This window comes from Meleagris gallopavo, chromosome 13, assembly GCF_905368555.1.
Source record: "Meleagris gallopavo chromosome 13, MGAL_WU_HG_1.1, whole genome shotgun sequence".
NCBI classification, from domain to species: Eukaryota; Metazoa; Chordata; class Aves; order Galliformes; family Phasianidae; genus Meleagris; species Meleagris gallopavo.
In genome coordinates this window covers 18,945,032-18,972,597 of record NC_139416.1, presented here as the reverse complement: position 1 = coordinate 18,972,597, position 27,566 = coordinate 18,945,032, and the positions used below count along the sequence as shown (strand labels likewise).

Sequence of the window (27,566 nt, the reverse complement as noted above, 5' to 3'; positions counted from 1 at the left end):
GCTACACCCAAAGACTTCACAGCGCCTACATCACACCAACAGCACTGTGCAGCATGGTTGTTTAAGGAAAGAATTTTGCAGAGTAGTGTTCCGCAACTCCTCGCTTTCCTTTCTCAGATTGAAAGATAAAGAGGGACCAAAACCCACCTGTCCATTTGCTCTGGTCCTTGTCCCCTGCACTCTCTTGCTCTTTTGCAGGCTCTTCAGCATCAACAGCTGTTTCATTGGGCCCTTCTGCATCTTCAGTGGCTTCGTCTGAAAAACAAGAAGCAGAAAGAATAACATAAAAATGAAAGTCAAGCCAGAAGATCAAATAACTGCCACTGAGGAACAGAGCACAACCACTGGGTGGCAGGTGTTGATGCCACCCAGCATTCTCTAGTGACCACCTACTAGCTGGTAAAGAAAGGCTACGGAAGATACTGAGGGGAGGAAGTGAAGAATCTGGCCTATGTCTGCCATTTACAGCCCCTGCAGTGTAACAAGCAGAAAAATGATTGCCTGGAATGAGAAGGGTCTACTCAACCATGCCACAGACCAGAGGAGTGCTGGGGCCTGATCAGAGCCCTCAGAACCTTCAGCCCCAACACTTCCCTCATCCCCAGCTCAAGCTCCTAGGAATATATGGCACTGCACAGCGCTGACCCTGACCACTGAGACCCCCAGATCACCTCAGAGCAACACGACTCACTTCTGCTCAAAGCAGGGGGCAGAGGACACGGCCCTGAGACACGACATGGGAGGAGGCTGCTGAGGGGCCTTATTTTCATCCCGGCCACGGGAAAAGCTCGAGCACACACGCAGCAGCAGTGCAAAAGCATGAAGGAAAAACATGAAATGCCAGTGCCCCAGCCACGAACAAAAGCAGCGGTGCGCTGTGGCCGTGGCTGCACAGGGCGTATCGACTCCATGGGCAGGCACCCTCATTAGGCGGGACACAGGGAGAGAGACAGCTGTAGCTGCCAGACCTCTAACACCAGGATGTAACAGCCACATTACCATCTCACATTGCGGGTATGCATGTGTAGTGCAGGCAGCTCGGCAGCTGCCACGTAATTGACGGGGGCTACATCAACAGTGGGAGGAAAGGGTACTTTTAAGCCATTATATCCTCTTTCAGGCAGGAGAGTTCATAATTTTAACTTGCATTATGGTCATGGAAAATCCAAGGCTATTCTGAGGCTTTATCTGAACTATCTAACTAGTTAAATCATCTCCCTCCACACATCCTCCTCCTAACAATGACAGGGCAAGAAATTGGGATTAAAATATATATATTGGGAGACTGCAGATACTCAGCAGTGCCCTTTGAGAACGTGGCAACTTAAATCAAGGAGGAACTTGCAAAAGGATCCAGAGATCTGCAGTGATATTCAGAGGAAACGTTGTGATTTATACTCCACGTCTCTTTCACTTTTTTTTTTAACAAACTAAAGATGCTTGAGAACTGCAGGGATCCCAGGAGAACAGACCCCTGAGCAAGAGGCACCTCTGGGGAAAGCAGAAATCCACGTGTTACTGATGCAGAGGTGAGACGAGCGGTCTGCCTTGTGAGATGAGTGGTCAAGCTTACTGGAGAAAAGGCTGTGGCATCAGCAGTCGGGTTCCCATTTCAGAAAATATTCTATTTCCTCCCCCCCCGCTTCCCCTCCCCCCCCAACCCACTGCCTCGCTGCTTTCCAAACGCTGTGGTGCAGGGTGAGAGAGCGTCTATTTAACCGAGGCAGCTGGCGTGAAGAGCAGATTTATGCCGGCCTGATCAAACCCCTTCATTAAGAGTTGTCTATTGCTGCGTTAAACCCTCGCTAAGGACACCCAGGGGGTCCCAGCTCCCCGCCCCGGCTGCCCGCGGGCGCCGTGGGCACAACAAAGGTGCCCGGCACGGCGGCACTCCCGGCTACGACCCGGAGGTGTCAGCATCGGCATGGCAGCAGGACGGCTGCTGGCTGCCCGCTCAGACGCTGTCTGGGCTCTAACCTGAGCATGTGGAAATAATATACGTCTTCAAGTGCACTGTCTGGTTTGAGGGAAATAAAATAGGACATTCATAAGCAGTTACACCATCTGTCTTTATACCATCATCATCATCAACAAGGGGAAAAAATAGCTGCTTAAAATGGATGAAAGCCCAGGCTGACAGTAACCGGAAAAATGTGAGCTATGAATACCAATAAAGGTAGAAAATGATTAAAAAACAAGGCTACAAATGGCAACTCCTTCTGCCCTGCTCAGCGTGCAGCCCCTCATTCGAGGCGCAGTCTGTCTCACTGCGCAGCCCTTAACAAAGCCACCAGACAGACTCTCGTACCAAGCGCTTGCTGAGCCCTATTCCTGGAAGCTGCTCCTCTCTGAGGATAAAATCTGCCTCCTTGGCTCCAACACCCCTGTGCTGGACAGGCAGGCAGCAGAAAAGCGCACACACATGCTCCAAAACTCCTCCTCCTCTCTCGACTGTGTGCAATTTTTTTTTCTGAAAAGCAACTTTTAAAGCAGGATGAGAAGGGAAGAGAGCACAAGATGCATGTGCCCCGGGAGGCCCAGCTGGGCTGCAGGTCAGCAGCAGAAGCTCCGCGCACCGCTGCTGCTTGGCTGTGTGTTCAGGCTGCTCCTGGGGCTGCGCTGCAGCCGTGCCGGTGCTCCTGGGGGGCTCTTGCAGCTGGGAGTTCTTGTGCTACTGCCGCCTGCACGAGGATGTGGGGCAGGGAAGCGTTAACTCCAGGTACCTCGTGATGCTCTTCCAACAGATATTTTTGGATGGCTGGATTCAACTTTGCTTGCTGTGCTCAACCTAACTCGTCCTGCAGCCATCGGTGCGTAAATCGACCCTGGGGATGGCTGGGGGCACATCCTCTGCCACGCAGCCCTCAGCTGGCCAATGGCACCCAACCACCTGTGCTTTTGCATTTCTTTGGGGCATCTTTCAGACAGAACAATACCAGTAGCACATCTGGTGAGGAAAGGTCCAATTTTCTACTTGATCCGTTGCACATGCATCATGGAGTTGTTAAGCTCCAGTTTTCTTCCACCTTAATTGTCTGCAAATCCCAATGGCACGTTGTTCCCATGCTGTACTCTAACAGCGACTTTTGCCTTTACCTAAAGCCTGACAGCCAAGACAGGAGTAGGAAGAACACCTCATGGTCAACTCCCGAAGGCCAAGTGGTCAGTAAGATACGGGAAATTTATTTCCAAATGACAATGATTCTTTGAGGCTGCAAACACTGTCTGTTAGGACTGATTCACCTTGCAGCTTGACTGTATTTTCATTAAGGGGATCGATAAAAACTCTCCCAGTTAGGTGCTCAACTCAAAGTTGTTTGTCTTAAGAAGTGCCCCAGTCAGGACTGATATCCAGGGGGTGTGATGACCCTGCAGTATCTCAGCTGCATACTGGAGTGTCTGCAGGTCAAGGGCAGACACTGAACACAGAGGGGTGGAAGTCCTTCATAAAAGATGTTTCATAGGAGGCAATGGGGGCTCTGGACAGCCAGAGATGCTGCTCTGCCTCACATACAGAGGTTGTAGGAGCCAGACTGGTACCCTCAGCTTCCCAGCTAAGCATGGTTTATGGGTTTGTGAAGGGTAAGTGGACTTCATCCTCTGCAAGACGCTCACCAGAGCAAGTCAAAAGCTGTTGCTACGGGATTTGTATGAGGGGGATCACATCCCATTGAAACCCAAACGTTACAGCCTGCTCATGGGTCCCCATGCCAGAGTGTCGACCACGAGGCACGTGACGTTGTGTTAATAAATTTTCTTCAAGGAATTTTCCAGCCTTAGGGCATCAGGTCAACAACAAGAGTGTGCAGCTGTAACTGTGGGCAGGCGGAGGGCCGAGGAGCCTGCTCCTCCATCATACAGAACCACCCCATGCAAATTCCTAGGAAAAGTCTTTTCTTCCTTTGTGAATAAATCATTTTAGACAGTGGCATTTCCTTTTAATTTAAAATTAAAGCAGTCACTATGAGAGGGAGGGAGGGTGAAAAAGAGGGGGAGAGGAGTCTGGAAAATCATGGGCATCTCCTGACATCTGCAGATGTCGGAATCTCTGAGCTCAGTTACGCACTGAAAATGCGCCCGAGTTCCCGTGCACAGCACTTCCACCCCCTCCGAGCCGATGAAGTTCGTGGGTGTGGAGAACTCAGCAAATGACGACTGGATTCAGCCCAGACTGAGCAGCCAAGACCTCCCCCCTCCTCCCTGCTGTATTTTCCTTAACAAACCCAGATCTCGTATCCGAGGGGGTAAGGGGCATTTCAGGGGTGGTGGAATTGTAGCGACGGGAGAGAAAGGGCACGCATTTGCCTCCCCACCCTCCGGCAGGCTCAAGAGCTGAGAAACATTAGCTGTCATGAACCACAATCAAATCAGGTTTGAAATATTTAGCAGTGGCTTGGAAAATGCGGCGGTGCAGCTCTGACAGGCGAGATGTGCAGACACCCATTTTCCATTATAATGGAAATATCAAGCCTGTTCTGAATATGTATAACCTAGAAAAATGTATTGATTTTTCATTCGGCATTAAAAAAATGAAATACCCTGCAGCTGTCAAAAGCCTTTTGTTAAAAGCTCATCTTTCCTGGAATGAGGTTTACCAGAAACAAGTTTTAATTGTACACAGGGTCTTTCCTTTGAAACAAAAAGAATCACTGATGCTCCCCCCATTTCAGGGTAAGTAGCCAAAAAACCCTGCAGACAGGCAGCACGGAGACCCGGCTGGCTTTTAAGCCAGCGCCGCAGGGAGCGGTGACAGCACGGCCACGCACAGCCGGCTGCACGGGGAGGGGAGAACACCCCAGCAGGGCTTTACCTGAACCCACCTAACCCACGCCTGTACGCCGGGGGCAGAGAGCGAGCACACACAGAGCGTGGCAGGAAGGCGAGCTGGGCCACCAGGACACGCTGCCCAGAGCCTGGCCAACCGGCTGTCCTGGCACCGCGCGAGACGGGCAGCAGCTCCCCGCTTACAGGGAAATCGGTGGCAGGAACTGGCTGTGCTGCGTGCTGCCCCACGGCCACAGTGAGACCCATCGCGGCCACAGCGCACACGGCCATCTCCGCTCCCACTGGGTGACCCAAAAGGCAGTGTGGTTCTGACCTTGGGTACTGCTGCAATCCCATGGCCTTGGCACTGCTCCTGCGTGCAGGACACTCAGTATACAGGGGAATGGAGCATCCTGCCTTCTGTTTCTCTCCCTCACTGTTTCTGTAAACCCACTGTGCTGGCACTTGTTAGCTGCACACCGCTGCAGGTGGGTGGATGTGGAAGCTGCTGGTGGCCTGAGGTGGGAACTCAGAGATGGTGAACCCTTCTGCCTCTGAATGCCTACTGCCTCAGAGCGGTTTTGCAAAAGAAAGATGAAATGGCACAGGTTAAGTCACAGAGCATCACCCCGAGAATAATTAGGCCATTTCTTTGTAACCAAGTAACCAGCCCAACAAGAAAAACGTTCTCCTCTTCCTAACTTGCAGACTGTTTCACGTGAGGATGAGACAATCCATCCACATGGAATTATTTTTCTGCTCTCCCTTATTTCTCACCATGCTCAACTTGTCTGGGGCTCAGCTGCAAGCTGTGCGTATGTACATGTTCAAATACATTCTGTACTATCTCCTAACTGGATCGTTCTACAAAAACTTGTTTACTTCCTGAAACAGACAGCAGAATGCCAAGCAGTGAAAGCACAAGGTACGGATTAAGAGAAGAACACCACGGAGATCTGGCCCTGATGTAAGAAGCTGGTAGGTGAGTCCCAGCACCTGACATGGGGCTGCAGGAAAACAGTAGTAGTCCTACATGCATATCCTGGATTAACAACACTTCCCTGTTTGAGAGCGTGGTCAGAGTGCACCTACGCTGCTTTCATGATGAAAAACAAAAGGCCACCTATGAATGTGTCCCAGACTGGCAGAGTCATCCCCATATCCTGTATCTTTAAGGAGGAAAGCTTAGCTGGCTGCTGTGCAGTTACTGATACAGACAAGCGTTCAGGTGAGCAAAACAAGAAGTTCAGCAGCAAAAAACAAAACAACAAAAAGTTTGCAAACTTATGGCTGCTATTCTTTCATTCCCTGCCCCAATTAAAAAGTTCAGAATTTTCGACCAATACAACAGCATCTGTATCACTGAGTATCTCCAGAACAAGCTCCTCACTCAAAAGAAATAGAAGATCTTCAGCCAGATGCTGACATCTCCTTAAGTACAAATGCTTTTACTAATATGGTTACTACTCTTGCATTCAGGCTCTTTATCTGATTTACCAGCTCCACCAGAGGCCTCGGCTTCTGAGCACTCCGTGGGCTTGCGGTGCCCACAGTCAGCATGCAGCGGGGAGGGTTGATAAAGCCCCGCAACCCTTTACTTTGTAATTTTGGCAACAAGATGTAGCAGCGATAAGGAAGAGAATAATCCACTCCTGCAGTGCCATTACTGCGGTCAGCATACGCATGTGGGAGCAGAAGGGAACCTGGATCTGACAGGCAGGGGACGAGCTCAGGAAAGGCCCTGACTGCTCTGGAACTCTTCATCTGCCGGGCAAAGCGGGTAAGCATGGTCCTGCAGAAAACATCGCCTGGGAAAACAGCTCTGCACAAACAAGGTCATCTTCCTGACGGGAGCAGAGCACGAGTTGCTCCCATCCCCCTGCAGCCCAGGGGCTGTGTTTATCCAGCAAGGAATGGCTGACCTAGGGCTGAGGCACGGTGCTGCACTGACAGGTGGGCTCCCAGCTCTCTCCATAGGTCTGGCAGCAGAGTGACCGTCACAGAGCACTTCTGGAAGACGTGCGCTCAGCTCCAGTGCAGAGACCGAAAGCAGGAACCCGCTGCTCAGCCAGCACCGACTTCACTCTGTGCGTGAGAACAGGGTTATCTGGGTGTTTCTGTAAACCAGGCTGGATTTTAAGTCAGTGGAGCCCAACAGGGATTTGCCCCCTTGAATTTCAGCAAAACTAGAAAGGTTGCTGCTATTTTCACACATGAAATGTAAAAAAATGGCAAATTCCTTGAGCATGTTTGTAGTGGAGCGTGATGTGATTGTGTTGTCATTTATGGGAAATAATCGCAAGCCCATCTCTCCCTTTCCCCCCATTTTCCAGTCCAAATAACCATGAAAAATTACACTTCAATGTCAGGAGGACAACAAAGGAGGGGCTTTCTCCTGCGGCTTGACGGCTTTCCAGCACCCCCCACTCCTTTGGACAAAAACTACCTTCAATTCTATTTCATTTTAAATGTGATCTAACAAATGCATCTTGACAAGTTCCTCTCTTTTTTTCTTTTAAACAGCATTTTGCAGTTTAACCTAGCTCCAAATCGGAATCAGCTGGAAAGGAGACTCATGCAAATAGACAAACACAGATCAAACAGCAAAACAAAAGAGAACACATCTCCAGCTCCAGGTCTGCAGGGAAGGGCAGCTCGGCCTCTGAGATGGAGATAGGCGGGAGGAAGGCCAGGGAACAAAGGGAAGGGACAGTGGGGAGGGCAAGCCGGGAGCAGGTGGGGCAGCGGCAAGGTGACGAGGCAGGATGGCAGCAAAAGGGGTTTGAGGACAGGGGAGTGCAGAGCCCAGTACAGCTTTGGGAACGAAGGGACCCATGTTCCCGGCCGGCACTGCCCACTGCCGACCCCCCGCCAGCACAGGGCTGCTCCCATCAGCCGGCCAGACGCCTGCAGCTCGCCTTGCCTCCCCACAGCATCGCTCCTCAGCACCCACGCTGCACAGACACAATGAGATGACGTTTCACAACTGCTGCAGGCTTGCTGGGCTCTCACATTTTTAATAATAAAAAAACCATCCTTGCTACCACATACAACATCCACGTTGTTCTTCCTCATGCAACTCTCTAGACGAGGCAGTATGCTCAGAGAAATTCATCTCACACCCATGGGCTCACTGTGGTCGCCCTGGGGAAGGCCTGCAGAACCAGTGACGTGGAACGCAGTGGAGACAGCCTGCGTCAAAGGCATGAAACTCCGCTGGTGCTGCTCTCATTCACAGCAGTTGTGTCTGCAGTGTCATGGAACCCAGCTTCAGGAGCTAATTTCCAGGGACTCACACCACATTTGAACACAGATGGTCGCAAATGATGTGTATATGGGGTCCTTCTGGATCAAAATAGGATCCGTCTCTATGATTCTACGATTCAGTCTTGCATTTTTCTTCATGAACTGCCTGCAGGAAAGGCTCATGGACAGGATTTGCAGGTGGAGTGCGATGAAGCAAGGTGAGACGTTCAGCCGGGTTCTGCTTCATCTCAGCTGAAAGACCGACATCGGAGTGTGACAGGATCCAGGGATGGACCCTGGCCCCAAGAAATAAGTAAAGCCCAGCTACTCAGCTCTCCAGCTCTAAAATGGAAACAGTATTTGTCTGTCCCTCAGAGGTGCCAAAAAGATAAACACGGCAGTGTTTGAGGACCCCACACTTCAGTAACGGAGGCCGCAGCACAGCACGTGCAAATACAACCACGGAACATCCGTGCTTTCATCTGGGAAAAAATAATCCCCGCACAGAGCTGTTGGGCAGGAGAAGGCCGGAAAGGGCAGCAGGCAGGGAAGGGGCAGAGCAGTGCTCTGGGAGCGGGGCTGTGGCCAAAGCAAGGGTGCTGCGGGCCTCAGGGCCAGGGCTGGCCCTCCTCAGCCACTCCTGGCTGTGCCAGTGACTGCGGACAGCCAACAGGAACTGCAGCCAACAGAGCGTGCTGGCAGAGGGAAGTATCTGTGTCCTGATATGTGTGCGTCCACGTGGGTCCTGCAGGCCGTCCCCCCCAAGAAGCCCAGAAGAGACAGCTGCTCTTGTGACTCGTGCCGTAATTCACTGCATTCTTCTCTCTTGCAAGCACTGGCAACGCTCAGCACAATCCCAATGTATTTCTGGTGACTCCTGACCTTGCTGTCATGTTGACAGCTTCCCATGAAGCAGGACCAAACCATTTGGATTGGTGCAAAAAAGAGAGAAAACTAGGCACACTACACACCTTGTGACACAGACAGACGGCAGAGATGCTCACAGCACGCAGTTACACAGCCCTGGAGCCGTCTGCGAGGACACGCTTGAGGAATACCACGTCACACTGCAGCAGAGATGACCGCGTCCGAAGGCTGAGCTGCCCCTTCCCCAGGTCTGGGTTACTAGCACAAACAGAATGTCAGTGATTGCTTTTCCACTTTTACTAATAAGCTTTCAGCAGAAGAAGATTTCAGCTTCCTGCAGCCAACAGTCCCTTTTTCTCCACCTCTCCTGGCTTCGAGTAATTGAAAGCGACTGCAATCTCAGCCCAGGCTCTCCAGTATTCAGCTGTACGGGGAGGTCACGGGGTGTCAAGTGAAGCCTTTCCATTCACCTCCATACCACCAGCACTGCATTAACAGCAGCAGCCTGATCCACAGCCCAGAGGAATGTGCAAAATTACAGGGGCTGCTAACAGCCACGGAGATCCTAACTCAGCTTATCTGCAGCAGGGAGGGACGGGAGCCAGCTGTGTCTCTGCAGAGAGGCCAGCAAGCTGCATCCAAGCAGAGTCCCAGCGAAGTCCTGAATTTTTTCAATTTATGCACGTATATATAAGAAACTACCCTTAATTCACCCTTAATATTTTTGCGGCACATTCTCTATTCCCATGTCCTCTTTCATACAGCAGGGAAGGATTTCAACTCACCATCAAATCTAAGACAAGATGGGCTGTTACATGGCTGTTTTATCTTGTTAGTGAAAGGGAAGAGTTTGGAAAGCCCCCACGGAGGCCTTGAAGGTGCTTGCGGCTCACAAGCTGCCCAGCCTGCAGAGCAGTGCCCACTGTAGCTGGGAGCAAGGAGCGCTTCTGCCACCCCGGGACTCTCCTCACCCCTGCCATCCCTGAGCTCGGCTCTCTGGGAACAGTAATGAGGGAGCACCAGGTGCTCCAGGGATTCAAAATGTTCCTGGAACCTGGACGAAGGCGCACGTACAGGTGGTGGCTCCAGCAGAGGCCTGTGATAAGAATTTATTTCTTTCAATTATGAGCTCTTGTCCCCAGTCTCAGTTCATCAGCACTGCGCAGCCGAGTCAATGAAAGCTCTGTAATGCAGTAATCAGATGCACAGCGACTTCCTGGAACCGCCGGCTGCGCAAAGCGGCCAGCAGAGCTCTCGAAACAAGCAGCAACTTTGGAGGCAGGTTCCCAACTCAACCCACCCTTCTGCTCCCAGACCACATGGCAGCTCCTGTTTCTACGGCCAAGGCAGATGCAGCTTTACCATGAGATCTGCGACTGTCCTGCTTCATCGGGAGTGATCGAATGAAGCAGTGCATCCTTACGCTTTGCTTCTACTGCCCACGCACATCCTCCTTTAAAGGAAGGCTTCCAGGGGCACTTGATGTATTTCCAGGTGAAGCTTTTGGTTTTTAATGGAGTTTGATGTGAAAGATTTGATCCCATCAACTCAACAGTGTTCAGAAATACCCTATTTCAGTCAGAGAAGGAATCAATCCATTGCCATCAAAAAGCAAACATAGGAGAAAAAAGCCGTAACAATCACTGATGAGATCTCTTCTGTCCCTAGAAAAAACAAAGCGCTGCGTTGGAGGCCTTTCTTTAGGGTAAATGCAGCAGGCAGCACATCGCAGGAGGAGTGATGAAGCTGAGCGTGGGCTGTGACGTCTCCGAGGTCCAGGTGCCAGGAGGCACAGCAGCTTCGCCATTACTGCGCGATACTGCCGCCTCGGGGCTTCGCTTGGTCGGTTTAAAATCAACAAACAAAAGCATTTCCCCTAATTCTCCTTTCAAAGTGAACCCCAGAAACAGGTCCTGACTTCAAACACCACCTGACTCCAGCCTGCCACGAGCTCCCCATCCCCAGCGTCGCGGCCGCTGCACGGACCCATTCCCAACCTCCCCAGGCATTCACCTCTCCCACAGAGCAGCGCGGGAATGCTCGCCTACTGCAGCCTGCTCAAGAGCTCTATTGATCCAACACACACTTGGTGCCTTCAAAGTTGTTTATGATCAATATGCAAATTGCCCATGGCATTGATCTGATATTAATTTTCAATTAGGGAATCCACAAGGGGTCTCCCAGGGTCAATATCTAACAACGCAAAGTAACTCCATGGTGGAACAGTGGGAATGACGTTGCCAAGAGCCAGAGCTGCTCCTGCACTGTCAACCCCAGACCTCCCGGATGCTCCTCACACTGCAACTGCCCGGATGGGGATGGCAGCCCGGAGGCCTCCTGGCAGCTCCACTCTAGCTGCACCGGGGGACAGTCATGGTCGTACACAGGGAGGCACCGTGCAGCACACAGCTTGCACGCAGATGTTTTGTCACCCAGCAGCCAAACCACAACCTCCGGGCTGTCAAAGACAGTGCCACAGGCAGAGGGCAGCCCTCAAAACCCCACACAGGGGGCTCTGTTTGACAGCAATTCATGCCCCTTCACAGATAAGCCCTGGGCCCTGTGCTCTCCCGGTGCACCGCTGTCCCTCAAAGTGGAGGAAGGAGGGACCCAAGCAGCACACAGCAGCCCTTATCACACCCACTGCTGTTCTGCAGGGACCCTGCCACAAACCAGGTCACTTCCACACGTGCTTGTGACACGAGCAGCAATGCAGATTAACAGCTGGTGGTTACCAACTTAAGGCAACTCCACTGCAAGTGTTTTAGACAACAGCCTTCAATACACACGTTGTGCTTTCTGCACGAATGCAATTATTAATATGGATGGTGCAGAGAAAGTGAAACACAATAGTGCTCAGAACAGCTCCCACAAAGCTAGACAGAAGGGGTCAGGGTCTAAGCAGAGCACACACGCAGCTTTCCAATGAAACAGAGGAGGTAAACAAACACTGTGCTTTGCCATCTGAACAAACTAAGTAATCCTGCGCATCTCCAGAAAACATGCTCAAAATGGAAAAGATCCGCATGTGTACCACACAGAGGTTAAAAAAAGGGAAGGCAAAAATCACTGAAATTGCCTGGTAAATCTGGAGAGGTGTGGCCCTTCCCAGAAGACAGACCCCATCCCACCGGCCACGCTCCCAACTCTTCCTCTCAAGGGGAAGCCATCTGTTTCGCTAAATCCCGCCAGCGGCATCGAAGAGGTGATGCCCCCCTCGCACCGGATGGCCGGTCCGCACACACCCACTGCTCTGCCACTCACTGCGCTAACCAGCACATTAGCTACCCAGGCTAATTGGTTTATGGATAACATTAATTACCATGTTGCTCATTAATGGATGAAATCTTTATTGGTTCCATTGATCAGCGGGACTTGTTAGCCGGCCTCCTAACCAATGGCGGATGTAACAAGCTCTCTTATTGGCATATCAATTAATGCAATCAATTTCTGGCCAGCGGCTGCCATTCGCTTCCCTGCTTGTTAGACTGTGGAAGACAGAGTCATGTCAAGTAAGCATTTATTTAAAGGGTTTCTAATTCTTCTTGAGCTGACTTCCCAGCAGGCTTTCTGCCACACAAGGGTTTTCTGCCTCCAGAGACCTTCCCCTTTCCTCTCACTGCAGAACCAGATCTATAACAGTCACTGCAAACTAAATCATTTCTGTAAAAATATTTATCAAGTTATGCAAGTAGGACAGCGAAAGGTGTCAGATTAAGAAATCAGACCTGTGCAACTGACCCAATTTATCACATTGGAGAGATGGGTAGGAGCATGAGCCCATTCCCAGAAGACATGCAGGGGTTCAAGAGCCAATGCCGGAAAGCGTCCCTGCACACAGCCCAGTTTTAATTACAGGGTCAGTTCCTCAAATTACCATGGTTTGCCAAAGAACAGTAAGCTCTCAATGTTTCTGCCCTATTCCCCCCTTCCAGAGTGAAGATGGGGACTTAGTATCCTCACAAAGCCTTGTCACATGGATCTGCAGATCCCAGCACCTGAACTGGTGCCTGCCACAGTGCTGTTCGGCAGCCTCAGCTCCAGTAGACAAGCCCGACAACGCTGCGGAGCACAAATGGAGTTCTGACAAAGAGCATTAACCAAGGTCAAACTCTAGGGAATCCTCTTGGCTATAGCTAATCCTGAACAACTGGCTACAAGAGACTCACTCAGTCTTCTCGTATTTTCTGCACTAAACCCGAATCTGAACGGAATGATCCAAAACAGCTGAAGTACATCAGGAATTCAGAGTAGTGAACGTTCACCCATTTACCAAAGACCTGAAAAGGCTCTGATAACAAAGACTGTCCATAAGCCGCTCTGCTTAGGCTCAAGAGTCCTTAAATCCTCTAAGACTTTAGAAGCAGCTCTACTCTACTGAAGTCCAAAAATTAGCGGCATTCGATGCTAGTGAACAGATGGAGAACATGATGACATTGGCAGTGCTGGTGCAACGCTACCCGCAGCACGGGATCACACAGTTCCTCCCCACAGCATCTCTAGGGCAGTAAAAGCATATGAAGAACACTAGGCCTAAACCTTCCCCAGCCAGAAACTGAAAAGATTGGTTCTGTCCCCTGAGAAAGGTGACAAGGGGACAATTTGATAAAAGAACATAAAATGGGTAGCAGTCTGAAGAACACCCAGTGAGATTTTCAAACCCATTTCTCCCAGAGCAGGAAGGGACAACCAGTTAATTTGACGTGAACCAAATGATGTTCCTGTAAGAGCCTCTGCTCTCACTTACAGAGACTTTGTGCTCTCCATCTTCCCAGGCCTCTTGGCCTACCAGATTTCAAGAGTGGAACAAATTCAAAAGATCTCACATACCATCCTGCTAGGGTTTATTTCCCTCTGCCTGTGGGTGGCCATGCTTTGTAATGATCTTAGCTACTTTCAGCATCTGGCTGCTGAATTTCTAGCTGACATGACGAGACAGCCAGGGGTCATCTTGTATGCCCCAGCACGTGATGAGATCCTGCAGCCCAGGAGGCTGATGCTGCTCTCAGACATGGGCTCGCTGCCAAAGAAGATAACAGCGGGCTCGAAGATGTGCCACATCAACTGTCTCGATGCAGGAGGCTCTGTTTTCCTTTGGAGTAGGCGTTTGCACTGCAGCGGTACGTCTGGTAAACGTTCCAGCAGCCAGACCAAGATGGAAATGTCAGCGGGCTGCCCAGCACTCCTGGCCTTCATCCCCCTCTTCACTGCTGACCTTGGGTCTGCCTATGCAGCTCCACACACGTGGGAAACCCAGCAGCGAGAGCATCTGCAGGACCTCACAGGTGAAATGAACACATTTTCCCCGTAGAATTAGACTTGGTAATTAAGCCGTGGAAACCAGTGTTGCAGAATGTTGCTATGGCCAGGATTTCAGTAGTACTCACAAATGAGATCAGATAATTAAAGTTAGTATCAAAAGATACAACTGCTAAATCTAACAGAAGAATTTGGAAAAAACATAAACATACAAGCTTTAATATGAACTGCCTTCTCACCACCAGAGTTTACGTGGGCACTCTCGTGGCAGCAGGTGAGCTTGCAGCTCTTTTCTCACCCTGTGGTTTTCCAGCACTCTGTCACTTCCCAGCCCCTTCCAGGCATGCTCTGAGCACTGCTGGGTGACAGCTCATCACTGAGGGGATGAGGCTGCGGCATGGCAGCACATGCTCTGCATCCTACCATGCTCAGGTCCTGCAGACAGGGTGCAGGTGGCACCACGGGGATCGCGACAGGGGGCTGATGAGCAGCGAGATGAGACATCTTTGTCCATGCTGCACCTCTAGGACCTGAGGTGTGGGACAACGTCTGTGAGCCCAGCCCAAAAGACCACCTCTTGCCCCAGCTGCTTTTACAGCAAGTTAATTCAGACGTCAAAATCATGTCTTATATGCAACAACTGCACATGGGTATTGAAATGAAAAAACAATTGTCACCATGAAAAGATGAACCGAAACCTAAGCAGAGAACTGTATGTATGCAGGTGCTCTGGAGCTGCTCACCACAGCCCATGGTGAATGCCATTCTGCCACCAGCCTCCTGCTATCCCACCGCCATCCTGCCATGCTGTCCTGGAGCAGCACGGCAGGTCAGGCAGAGTGTGACATGTGGGCCCATGGCAGCTGCCAAGGCAGAGCCAAGTTGGCCCTGCAGCCCCTGTGAGCAACAGCCCTCCCCGGCCGTGCTGCTCCCTCCTCACCCAGGTGGCTCTGCAGGATCTTCCATGCCAAACGTGGTAATAAATCAAACCTTATCAGAGCTGAACTATAAATCTGTGAAGACTTCGATAATTTCCAGCCCTGGGAATAACACCACAAAAGTACTTTTTAAACTAATTACTCAGATTCCGAAGTGCTGCCCTAATGAGCCTTCCTTCTGCCCAGAACTTACTAAGAAAAAAAAAAAAAAACCTACCTTCAGCACAGTAATTACTGCTTTCCCCTTCAAACTTCTAACTGGAGATCAATGCTGCATTTTAAGACTCATTGATTTACAATTAGCCTGGCTTTCCTGCTAAAGTGTTTTTAAAGCGGAGTTTACTTTTATTTTATTTTGAAATCTCAAAGATCTGGTTCTTGGATTTTACATCCTCATGAGAGGTGCGCTGGAAACTAAAAGAGGAAGGCACACATCCGAGCAGAGGAAGGAAAACAGGATTTTTGTTAGGCTGGGATAGAAGGAAAGAAAAGAGACATTTAGATAGCTAAGGGATAAACATGAAAAGAAACTGAGAGGGAGAGAACCAAAGCTAAAAGAAAGGAAGGGAAAGTGGAAAAAGAAATGCAAATGCAAGGAGGAGAAATGAACTGTGGGCTGGGATAGCCAAGTCACCGTCAGGCAGACAGAGGTACTCACTGCCTCTGCTGTTTATTAGCATCCTTAGAGAAAAAAAAGCAGCAGCTTTGTGCATCTCTGCAAAACAAAGTGCCAGTTAAAAATAGTGTGTGCAGCGGGGACAGAGCGCCAACGCGAGAGTCCTGGCAGCCCTTGCATTTGTACAATCTGTCCCACGAGGAGAGCAGAAGTAAGTGAAGCAATTAAGAATTCCATGCTGATTGCTTCAAACATGCTTCTCTACGCCATGAAGATAATAGCATCATGGATACATCCGCCTCCTCTCTCCCTGCCTCTTCCTATCCCAGCAGCAACTACTCCTCACCCCCCTGCTGCTCTCCCGGTGGAGAGCAGAGAGCTGCGTGAAGCACACTGCACTGCAGCCAGCCCAGCTCTGAGCAGAGCTCAGCCTGCCAACCTCCTGCCAACCTCACCATGCCCAGTGCGGGGCTGCTCGTGCCTTCTTGGTAGGAAATGAGCTATGCTGGACACACTGCTTCAGCACTCCCCGTCCTTCCTTCACCTCCTGGTTCTTCTTCCAAAACAAACATTTGGAAGGTCTGCTAGGATTAGCATAAGCAGCAACATGACAGGAGCCAAACCGGGAAGCGGAGAAGCAAGGAAAATTGCCTGTGATGGTTTACAATTTTGGAGCTGCCACAGTCTGCCATTTCATTCGCTGCTCTCATAACTTTTGTTCTTTACTACTGTCGGGTCCCAGGAGTCAGTGGCAGATGATGATCCCAGAGTGATGAAAGCAAAAAAAAAGAAAACAGAAAAGCCAGTAACATCTCTCCCTTTTTATATTTCATTTTACAGAAAGCTGCTTAGCCCCATTTCAAAGACTAATATGAAAAAAGTGCAATTAAATCCTCGAAAAACTGACAGATCAGCAAAACAAAACCACCCGGAGGAGAGCACGATTGAGCCTCATTAAGAAAGAGTTCAGTCTGTTTTTAAAACCTTTCTTAACACTTAGCTGGGTACCTCTCAGCAGCAACCGCTCCCAATGCGCCCGGCATAATTAGTGTCAGAACGGAAAGGAAAAAATCAACCTAGGAAACAGAAATTAAAACACCAGATTTAAGTAAGAGAAAAGGGTTCAGCTGCAGCAAAACCATCTAAATTCTAACAATAACCTCTCCTTTCTGTCTGCAGCAAAGAGCTACAGCTCCACTGTATGCATAGACAAATACGTGCCAATTAAAAAGAAAAGTGGCCGGAGCAAATCTGCGCTGTAAAATTTCTATCACTAACCACTCCCAGTCCCCAAACAATATCTGCATGGCAGTCACATCCACCCATGAGGTCAGGTTAATGACAGATGGACAGTAAATTACACTGACCTCGACAGCAATTATAACTATCACAGTTGACAATACGGAAATTAAGATACAGGGACAAATTCTGTGCACTCTCAGCAGCTGGATCCTGTGCAGGCTGTGCATGCAGACACACCGCCATATCCCACCGCTATATCGCAGCCTATAACAAGAGCTATACAGCTGAGATCTATTATTTCGCAGTGGGGGTGGGGAAGAAACGCATGGGAGATAGAAAAGATGGCAGAGAGATGAAGCCATTTTATTAAATCAGGCAAATTCTAATTTATTCTGGGGAGATGGAGGAGAGAAAATGGATTCACTCTCAGCATGCTCCCTCTGTACCGTCTGATCCAATCCCCACCGCCTCGCCAGAGGGGGAGGGGGTGGTGGAGTTCTGCAGTTCTCCCACAATTGGAGAAAAAGATTACAAAACAAGGTGATTTTCTGTTCGGGGTTTGAAGCTGCTGTGGGGACAAAGCCTGACTGGGGCACGCGGGGCTGAAGGGCTTTGCTGCTCAGCTCCTGCAGGGCACAAGCACTGCCAGAGAAGCACGCCCTGCAGTCCTGCACTCTGCCATGCTTGGTGCACACCAAAGCATGCACCTCAACAAGTTCCAGAACTGTGACCATCACCTTCCTTTGCCAGGTAAGGGATGCCGGGATCAGAGCACCACACGGGCGATGCTGCGAAGGTCAGCGGTGCTCCACAGTGCTCCACATTGTGCTGTGGCACTGGCAGCGCTCCTCCACAGCTCTCAGCAGCAACTGCTCAAGAATGGCACCAGGAGCCGGGCCCTTCTGCTGCAGCCGGCGCCTCAGGTGCCCAGGGCACTCATGGGCACGGCCGTGCAGCTCTGGCTGGGAGCCATGGGCATCTGCTCCCCCCACCACCCGTGGCCGAGGTTATCCGAAGTGACACTGGGACCTGGAGGCTGTCAAGGAGCTCCACGCCAGGAGATCAGGGTGACAGCCAGGTGCAAACACAACTCGTTGCAGGCAGAGCAGCCAGCTGAGCTCCCTGCCTTATGAACAGGGTGACATGCACAGCTGCCCATGAAAGCAGAATAAGACCAGCAGTCCCCTTCCTGAAACCATTGTTCGTCTAAGCTCAGAACAGAGCAAGTACTGCGTGAGCACATGGTCCCAATGTCCAAGCAGCCAAGACAGCCGTGAGGACACTGCACGTGCCTGAGAAGACACCCACCGCCCTCCCCAGCATTCCCTAGGCCGGTCAGATCAACGTCAGGATTTGTTTGCTTAGGAACGACATGCGACTGCACAGCTCCCACTTCCTCCCAGCTGCGAGCAGGGACAGCCCTTTCCTCCTCTGCCACTGCCCCTGCCCAGCCCCAGCGCTGCAGCCTCCCAGCCCGGCCCAACAAAGCGTCCCCGGCCCCGCTCCCAGCGCTGGGCAGTGTGAAAACAGAGGCACTGGGGCAGAACTAAGCCCTGTGCTGGGAGCAAATCCCCCTCCCTGTGCTGCCAGAGAGGCCCTGTCAGCGCCGTGGGGCAGCGCCGTGGGGCAGCGCCGGCTCCCTGCGAGGGGGCAGCGCGGAGGGGACAGAGCACAGGGCGGGAGGTCAGGGATGGCGGCCTGGCGGGAGGCCTGGTGTGGTACGTTGGGTGCAAATTCCTAACTGAAGAAATTCCTGTTTTGCATCCAACTCTGGTGTGGGCGATGAAGCTGATTTTATGACTTATTTATTTATTTCATCTTTGATGAACAGAAGGTTAATATAAGAACAACTCCTTGGCAAACCTTTAAGGGTAACTCAAGCGACACTGATGTGAATCAATGTTCTCTTTGTGAACGCATTACTTGGCAGAAACTGGCTTTTTGTAACCCCCTTAAACCTAGCTGGCAAAACAAAAAGAGAAAAAAAAACGTCCTTCAAACAAAAGGATGAGGTGAAAATAAAGAGAGAGTCGACTGCACTTTATTCTCTTTCATAGAAGCAAATGGATTTGGTGCTTTTTATACATTAATCAATCAATATCACTGACTGTACATCAGCAGCGCAGCCAAGTTATGAATGACCTTTCTGGCAAAGAGGACACTTTTAATGCTCATAAGACTGCTCATAGCTTAGCAACTTTCCGAATTTATGCCTGCATGATTACCCCTTGGAGGCAGGCGCCCGTTAGCACTGCACTAGATATGACAAGGTTAGTCCTTGCCAATTTGTGCAGAAGAAAGGAAACTGTTGACTGTGTGCACACTCCATTTATGCAATCGGCCGCTGCCTTCTGGAAGGCAAGGACGAGCGCTGGGTGCCAGGCAGCACCTGGCCTGCCACATTCCTTCAGAGCTGAAGAAACCTCAAGGGCTCCAGACCTGGTGCCAGACTCACAGGCGAGAGTCCCCTTGTGCAAAAACCTCAGGGAATAGAGGCAGAGAGCCGAGCCCTGAACCAGCTCTTCCAAAGGCAGAGAGCAGCCATGGGACCTGCAGCGCATTCCTGCCGCTGCACTGACGTGAGCACAGCGTGTGCCGGGGCCGGGCTGTGCACGAAGTCCCCCTGTTGTCACTGGAGCCGGTACCGCTGCCCCATGGAACCAGGAGCACAGCTGCAAGTCGTCCTAACAGTGGACTCCGGGCAAACACTTCCAATCCCTGTATTCCTTCTTACATTATTTAACAGAAAACGAAAAGGGATCCAGACCTCATTGCCAAGGGGTCACCACGTGCCTGTAAGCTACGGCCCAGCCCAGCAGGAGCCCAGGAGTTGGGGTACTGCCATGCAGGAGGTCCCTGTTCCACAGTGCCGACTTTGAGGCATTCTCAGAAGCAAGCACAGCCCCACAGGCCCAGAACTCTACAGCTGCTCCAGCCCCTCTGCCCAGCACCAGATTCCTCCTCCCAGCACGGGGCCCTGGCAAGTCCACTGTGAGGAGCCCATCAGCTTGCTCCTTCCAAGACCATCCTTACTTTTTCTTTTAAAATCACAGTATTCTTCCACTCGATTTCTAATAATGTTTTTCCTTTCATGCAATCTTGCGGAGGAAAAAAAAAAAAAAAAAAGAATGGCAAGTGGCACCATTTGGAGTAACATTCCCTCAAATAGCGCTTAACATGTGTCTTATTCAATATGAGTTACCTGCAGGGGCTACAAGAGGATGCCCTCAGCCCTGGCTCTCAGTGTTTCTCCCCAGTGGTACCCAGCTCTGGAGGGCTTGAAGCACTATGTCCAATGAGGGACACTACAAAGCCTCAGTGCCATTCAGAAAGCACCTATGAGATGTGCAGGTGCTACCTGCCTTTTCAGCATGTTCCTGCTCCTGCTACTCTGCAGAGGAGTAGGCCAGTGACCCTGGCCGTCCTGGTGAAATTTTCCTCTTTCACCACTGCGGCCAATTCGTGCAGGATGGCTTCAGCCTGGCACGCAGCTCCCTCACCAGCAGCCGCAACCTCCGACCCCACCAGGACTGGAGCGGAATAAACCCTGAGCGATCCTCCACTCCACACCACACACACAGAAGGGGAGGGAAGAAAAGAAAGGAGAAAAGTGAGTAGGTGATGTGGAAAGGAGAGGTGGCTGCACAAGTGAAGTGGAACGGACAGGCACTGTGTGCTGCCAGATTGCCCGCCTGCTGCAAAAGCCAAAATTAATGCCATTGTTTTGCCACAAAGGAGGCAGCAAAGTAGCAGTGGAGGCCAGAGAACAATCCGAAACACTAAGTCCTAATTCACCCCTCGTAACAATAAAAAGGAGGATGGAAAAGGCCAAAATGCTCCAGCTTAATTGGTAACCAAATGAGAGAGAGTAGTTCCCAGAAAAGGAGTGAGAGCTCCCACTCTGCATGAATGCTGGCAATCAGAAAAGCAAAGAAAGACGCTCTTAAGTCACGTTGAGTCCATCCCCACATTCTGTCCAGGGCCACTCTGTCATCTGTGCCCGGCACTGCACAACAGCAGGGCCCCGCACACAGTGTGGCAGGCAAAATTTGGTGGCACAGAGCTTTAAGGGCGAGGAGTCCCAGCACGGGCCCAGCTCAGGCATTTGGGGGGTCTCAGCAGCGCACCATGCGCAGGAAGGGGCCAGGGAACCCTGCAAGCAGAGCAAAGGAGCCCTCACCTGAAACTGTGTGTGTGAAAGAAACACGTTAGGACACGTGGAATGGGATGGAAACATTGAACGTTTACTTCATGAAGCGGCTTCTGATGAATGAAAGGATGAGGAGAGGATATGAAGCGCTGTCTACACAGAAGACAAGATTAGGGCTGCTTGGTCTGCAAAGAAAATCCAACAGCCTCGACAGAAGTGACCAAAGTTCAAAGGAGCTGAACCAATACTGTTCCTCTCATCCTCCAGTCTCTGGAGAACTGACAATGAACAGAAAAAAATGCAAATTTGGAGCAAATACAGATAATACTTTCTCATAAAACTCCCAATTAACTTTTGAAATTCATGGCCTAAGAAATCATGGAGATCAAAACCAAACGCGTGGCAGCGGCATCAAGATGGTGCCGACAGGAATAAGTAAGAAACCCTTCCATGAGGGAGGTTCTTATTTACAGGTCCCCAGATTCCCTTCTGAATCAGCTGCAGCTTGACACTGGTGTTGTCACACATGTTATTAAGCAATTTCAAGTTCTTGGTGGAAAAAAACAAATAAATAATCATAGCAGCTCCAGTCTGGGGGACTTTTAATGTTTAACCAGAGGTTCAACAGGCCTTACAGAAGGAAAAGAAAGCAAATGAAAGGCTACTAGCAAGTACATAGGGGACTGTGCCTCTGACATGCAAGTCAAAGTATGTGTAACAGCGCTGGGTACGTTGGAGCAGGTTGGGCAGTCATTACTTCCAGACCTGTGCTGGCTGCTGTGAAACCTCCTTTCACAAATCACCCCACTGATAAGGTACACAATCTCATTTTGCCTATGGCTCTTAAAGAAGAACAAAATCAATTTCAGAAAGCAAGCTCTGTATCTCCTGCAATTAAATCTATACTCCTAATGAACGAGCTGCAGGATGAGAGTATCTTCCACGTTCACAATGCTTCATCTGAACAAAGATCTCAAAGCACTTCTTCATTTATATCAGGCACTCTCTGCCAGTCTTGTCAGCTAGATAAAGACCATCAGACCTGTTGCTCCCAGAAGGCAGAAGGGAAGGGAATTGATGCTCTGCAGGAATACTCCTTGTTAGGAGGGAAAAAGTGGAGGATGTTCTCTTCCAGTGCTCACCATGACACAGCAGACTTGTGTTGGCCTCCATAAATGATTCTTCTGTATAGAAAAATGAAACCTATGCAGCAATCCACAGTCGCATGTGTAATAGCAACAAGTTTAAAATTCGCTTTCCAAACAAGGTGGCACACGAGTGTGCTGATGCCATGGGCCTAGGTGTGCAAGGCCTGGAAAAGCTCCTTACCACTTCTTTCTGCCTGGGAACGGCTTTGGCTGACCAGCTGCAACAGAAGCCTGCACTGGTTAGAATTAGAAATGGCTGGACTGGGAGGACTTTCCTTGCATACTGGGCAGTCAGAAGGACACTTCTTGTGTCCCTGAAGATCTTAAGGGAAGTCCAGTAGAAAAGACTCAACCTCTCCCTTCTAACAATCAAGTTGAAGGAATTCACTTTCACAACCACATCAAAGAGTATGCACATACTCTTCTTGTTCCATCAGTGAAACTCTGAATGTAGAAGTGATGTATTTTTATCAGTTCACGTCAGCACTCTGCTGCTGTGCAGGTTTCTGGAGTCTCAGTTCCACCTTTTTAGAACTCTGAGAACTGCTAAAACAAATCAGCAATATTTTTATAATTTCTAAGCAAAAAATCTTTTAAACGTTGCAATACTAATGCAGTGCTAATGGCTGCTTAGTACCGTTGCTAATCCAAGGCCCAGAGGTCGCTGGTGACCTGTTTATTGCTCTTTGCATTGAACATCTGGACAGGAGTTCCCTCTGCAGCAAGAAGCCAGTGCAACTTTGTCTTGTGGAAAACCCATATGAAGATTCTGTTCCAACCAATGGTGTAAACGCACCACAGGAAGAGGAATGAAGGGATCCTGCCCTGTAGTTTCCACTGTGACGAAAAGATGGAGCTGGAGACCAGAAATCCAGTGCAACTCTACTGTGTGATGAACAGAAACAATGCCACGAAAGCACCCTGTGCACCCATCTTAATCACACAGTTTTATCTTCTGCAGGAAGCATAGATTTGCTTTCTCCAGCACGTGCTGCCATGGCCCAGCAAAACCTGGTAGTGCCCCAGTCAGACTCAGAGACAGCTCTGTTTACATTGGCTCAGATGATCTTTTCTATATAAAAGATATCAGTTTATTTTAAAAGTGCACATTTTTTCAAGAAAAAGAACTTATGAAAAGGTACAGAATTACAGTTACATGAGGGAGACTGCATCCAGCCTCGTGTACGCAGTTCTCAAGAAACACCAACCATCCCACATCCTGTTCTTCCTACATCTCAATGAAAATGGAGAAGGAACACAAGCTTGGTGTTTCTGTCTAGCAGCATCCTGCCAAACCGGTCCGTATGAGCTACCAGTTACTGAGGGAGACTTCCAGAATCAGGGCCAGCCCCCCTGAGCTGGCAAGCTCCTGCCCATCGCTTCCTGGTGCCCTGTGAATGCTTCCTCCAACAAGGAAACTGCCGTATGTTGCTGGCATTGGCAGTGTTTTTTGGTGTCAGCATCACAAAAGTTCCAGCCCTGAAGAGCAAAGAACAGCAGCAGTCCCAGAACACGGTCACAAGTCTGGACACAGTGTCTGGCTTCAAGAACAACTTTCATTTTTATGGCCCATCACAGCATTCAGCCAGAAAGGCTCGCTGCTGACAGTGTGTGCAGATGGGCAGGAAACAGCTGAGCGGTGGAAACTGCCACCTTCACGGGGTGCTGCTGTGACACAAACCATGGGCATGCAGCCAAGGCAAACCTCATCCAGGGGAAACAGCCTCTGACGCTCCTTTGGTGCGAGCCTGTACGACTGAGGGGAGATGAGACAGCAGAGCACCGTGCTCCCACGTCTGCCAGCAGTCATTCCGTGAGACTCCATGCTGCCAGCTGCAGCAAACCCTGAGGCACCACCTGCCAGGTGGGGGTCCCGCTCCCACTTCCCATCTTCCTTGGCACAGCCCAGCATACCCCTGCATGGCTGGGAGGCAGCAGGGAGCCTGGCCCAGCCACTGCAGTGGGCAGAGCTGTGCCATCAGGGGAGCGGAGCAGCACCGCCTCTCCTCACTCTCATCCACTGTTTGCTTATGGGCGAGTTAAACATCCTTGTTCTCCTGAGCACAAAGCCTCTGTCCAGCTGAACATGACTAAGATTTTTTCTTTCTGCCATTGTCCCCACCTAACGTGTCACCGGGCAAATTAGCAGCAAAGAAGGAATCAAGGAATCAGCACTTTTCTGGGCTGGATCTCCGGCCCCTGCGGCTCAGGTCAACAGTAGAACCAGGAGGGAAGGCTCAGAGTTAATGCACCAACAAAAGCATCCAAGAGAGGTTATCCTGAACCCATTAACCTGTTAACACAGAAGAAGGCTTGTTCACCTCAGGTGTATTTAATTTGGAGCCTGGCGATGTAGGCAGACAACAGCAAGTGCAACAACGGCTACAAGCAGCCAAAACCTCTAGGAAAGGCACTGGAGAAGAACTGCTCCCATGTAATACTGTGGAAGGGATGGTCGTAAATTAGGGTTGACAGGAGAACACAATCTGCTGGAACAGTTCCTATCTGTATCCAAACTTTTGGAAGCTTTCCTTTTCTCCTTGCAATGAGAACATCACAGCAGCAGCTCAGACGCCCTGCCCTGCTCGGTGAAGTGAGCGGGCAGAACAGAACCAACATGGATGTGAGGAGGAGACTTCAAACATGAGCTGAATATGCTGCTAACACGAACCCTGTGCTGCCCATGCTGACATCTAACCCTTCTCCAATACATCCAGAGACACGGCTGCAGTATCTACTACCATTCAGCATTCATGGCAGTGCTTCCATGGCTTTACTGAGGTCCTTCAGTTTTGAATTCAAGACTGCACCACTGCAACAACCACCTGAAGTCCTCTGGATAGAAGTTCCCTCGTCTGAAAGCGAAAGAGAGAGTGGGAAGAGAAAAAAAGGGGAGAGAAGCAGAAAGTGCGGCTGGCACCAGCAGCAGAGATTTTGGGACCAAACTCAGTACCAAGAGTGAGGGATAGGTACAGCACACAACTTTCCTGTCCAAAGGAAAGAGCAGTTGGTTTGAATGCAGCAGGGAAGCTGCTGACAACTCAGTTCAGTCTGGCTCCAGACTTTGTTTTGATGGGGATAAAAACATAGAGTAGAAGAGGGACCAAGATCTTCCCAGTGCTTTGCTACGACATCTGGTGTTTTTCCCTGTACTTTTTTGAAGTGGAAAGAGCTTTAAGATGCAACCGAACAAGAAAAACATTCTGGAACAAGTCAGCCATCAGAGCTTCCTCTCGTTCCGCTTAATGAAAGCCATGAGCTCCCAATGACAAGTGTCTGCTGGAGCTAGATGGGGAGTTTATGAGATTCCTGCCACGTTTCAGTGATATTACAGCATGCCTTTGGTCTGCCTTCCCCAGCCCGCTATCTAACCACTTCCTTCCCACCAGGCGCCTCCCATTAGAGAGTTTCATTAAGCGAATGCTCGGGGGTTTGTGTGGATCTCTGTTACCCCCCCGCCACGCATTACCAGGGGCACATGAAAAGTCACGATAAACTTTAATAAAAACAAAATTAAAATGATTAAACCTTTCATATCCTTTAGAGATTATCTATACGCTGCTGGTTGGTCAAAACAGAGCTAGGACACAACTGCTTTCTACTTCAAACTCAAAACCAACCCAAAAAATAAATAACAAAGGAAATCTGTTTCTGCCAGATATTAAAGGGGAACAAACTTTATCCCTGAGTTCTCTGAAGCCAGACCAGATCTCGACTGTCCCATGGTGCCCTACCAGCACAAAGACAGAAAGATGCCACTGAGACGGGAACAGTGTTCTGCAAAATTTGGACAAGGGAATACACGCAAGGAAGAATGGCTGCAAACAATGCTAGGGAATGACTCCAAGACAGGGAAGCCCATCCAGCTTCCGAAGAGACTGACTTTCTTAAATTATGTGGCTTTATCTTCTCATCAGCAGCCTTCCAAAAGAACCGTCGACAGCAACCCCAACCTCCTGCTGCAAGTGGTGTATCTTTTTAATCTTGAGAAAACAACATGAACTAAAACAGAAGTCTGCACCTGCCTCTGCATCCATCTGTAAAGAAGAGAGCTTGCTACCTACCCAGGCTCTGAACACATTCTCGAGAGGAGAGACCTAGGGCAGAAACTCTGCAGCTCCCATTAGGAGCTTGCTGGAAAGGTAGAAGTTCCTTAAGCCATTCAATCCACACAAAAAATGAAAAAATTCCAGAGTTCAGCTGAACAACAGAGGAAAGCAACAAGCTGTCCTCCTGTTTTAAATGAGCACACATGACATGAAATCTTGGAAAACAAGATGATAATCCTGCATGTGGGGGTATTTGGTGGGGTTGGCACAGAAATCAGAAATGCTTCAGGAAAAGGGAATTGCAAGTTTAATCAGCTTAACCTACATATCGCCACGAGCTGTTTTCCCTTTTTGTTGCTATTTCACGTATGTTATTGCACCGTGGGTGAATGTTTTCTCAAAACAGGACAATAGCTCATCTCACTCCCTATGTCTGAGGACAAGATGACAGAAACGGATTTCCTCTTCAGACAACAAAGCTGCTGCACACCCTGCGCCGCAGGACAGAGCCGGCAGAGCTGGGTGCACACCGCCAGGCGCCCGCGGCCCTTCTGGCCCTCTCCCAAGGACCTGCTGAGACCGGGCTGCTGCACCGCACGCCTCTCTGACGATTTACACACCGATGATTTGGTTGCATTTACATGCAACACTTCAGAAACAGCTAAGCAGGCTGCTGCCTTCAGGGGTTTACAGATAACATATTGGAAAAACACAATATTGGGTTGCAGGAAGAGAGGGAGAGGCAAAAAGCCCGAGAGAAGCTAATGAAGCTGGGCAGCATTCGATGTTTGCACACGGGAGCTCAGATTGTCATTCTGGTTGGTAGATTATTAAATGTGTCAATCAAGGACACGTCTGGAAATGGCAAGGGGAAGGCTGTGAAACGAGGTTAGCTGTTAAACACCAGAGGAAGGAATCCAGTTGGGAGGAGGAGGGGACAACCAGCAGCAGCATGAGACAGAGGACCTTCTGATTATCAGAGACAAAAGTAGCAGGAAGAGATGGCATACAAAGCTTCTTTTGGGGCTCTTCTTGTAGTAGGTGAGAAATCTTACGCTGAATTCCTCAAAATACACCTTATATCTTCCCTCAGTGAGAACTGCTTCCCTGTCCTGAAGAGCTGCACCACGCAGGAGTTCCAACCCGACCAATCTGTGCATCACTTGCAGGGCCAGAGCTGCAGTGAGCTCCTGTCTGTGCGGACACTGCACTACAAATCCTGCACACGGTACTTTGGCAGACACTGTACAAGTAATCTGCATTGGGAAGTTTTTAATTGCTGTGTGC

The 27,566-nt window shown here is 50.0% G+C and overlaps 1 protein-coding gene across 2 annotated transcripts in view; it reads right to left on the bottom strand.

Annotated features, from left to right (window-relative positions):
- Positions 1-27,566, bottom strand: part of ZFHX3 (zinc finger homeobox 3) — a 140,507-nt gene that overhangs the window by 32,294 nt on the left and 80,647 nt on the right. For both annotated transcript variants that reach the window (XM_085235027.1, XM_085235026.1), the window contains one exon: positions 148-255. In XM_085235027.1, the coding sequence (XP_085091153.1) occupies positions 148-255 (108 nt within the window). The remainder of the gene's footprint in view (positions 1-147; positions 256-27,566) is intronic.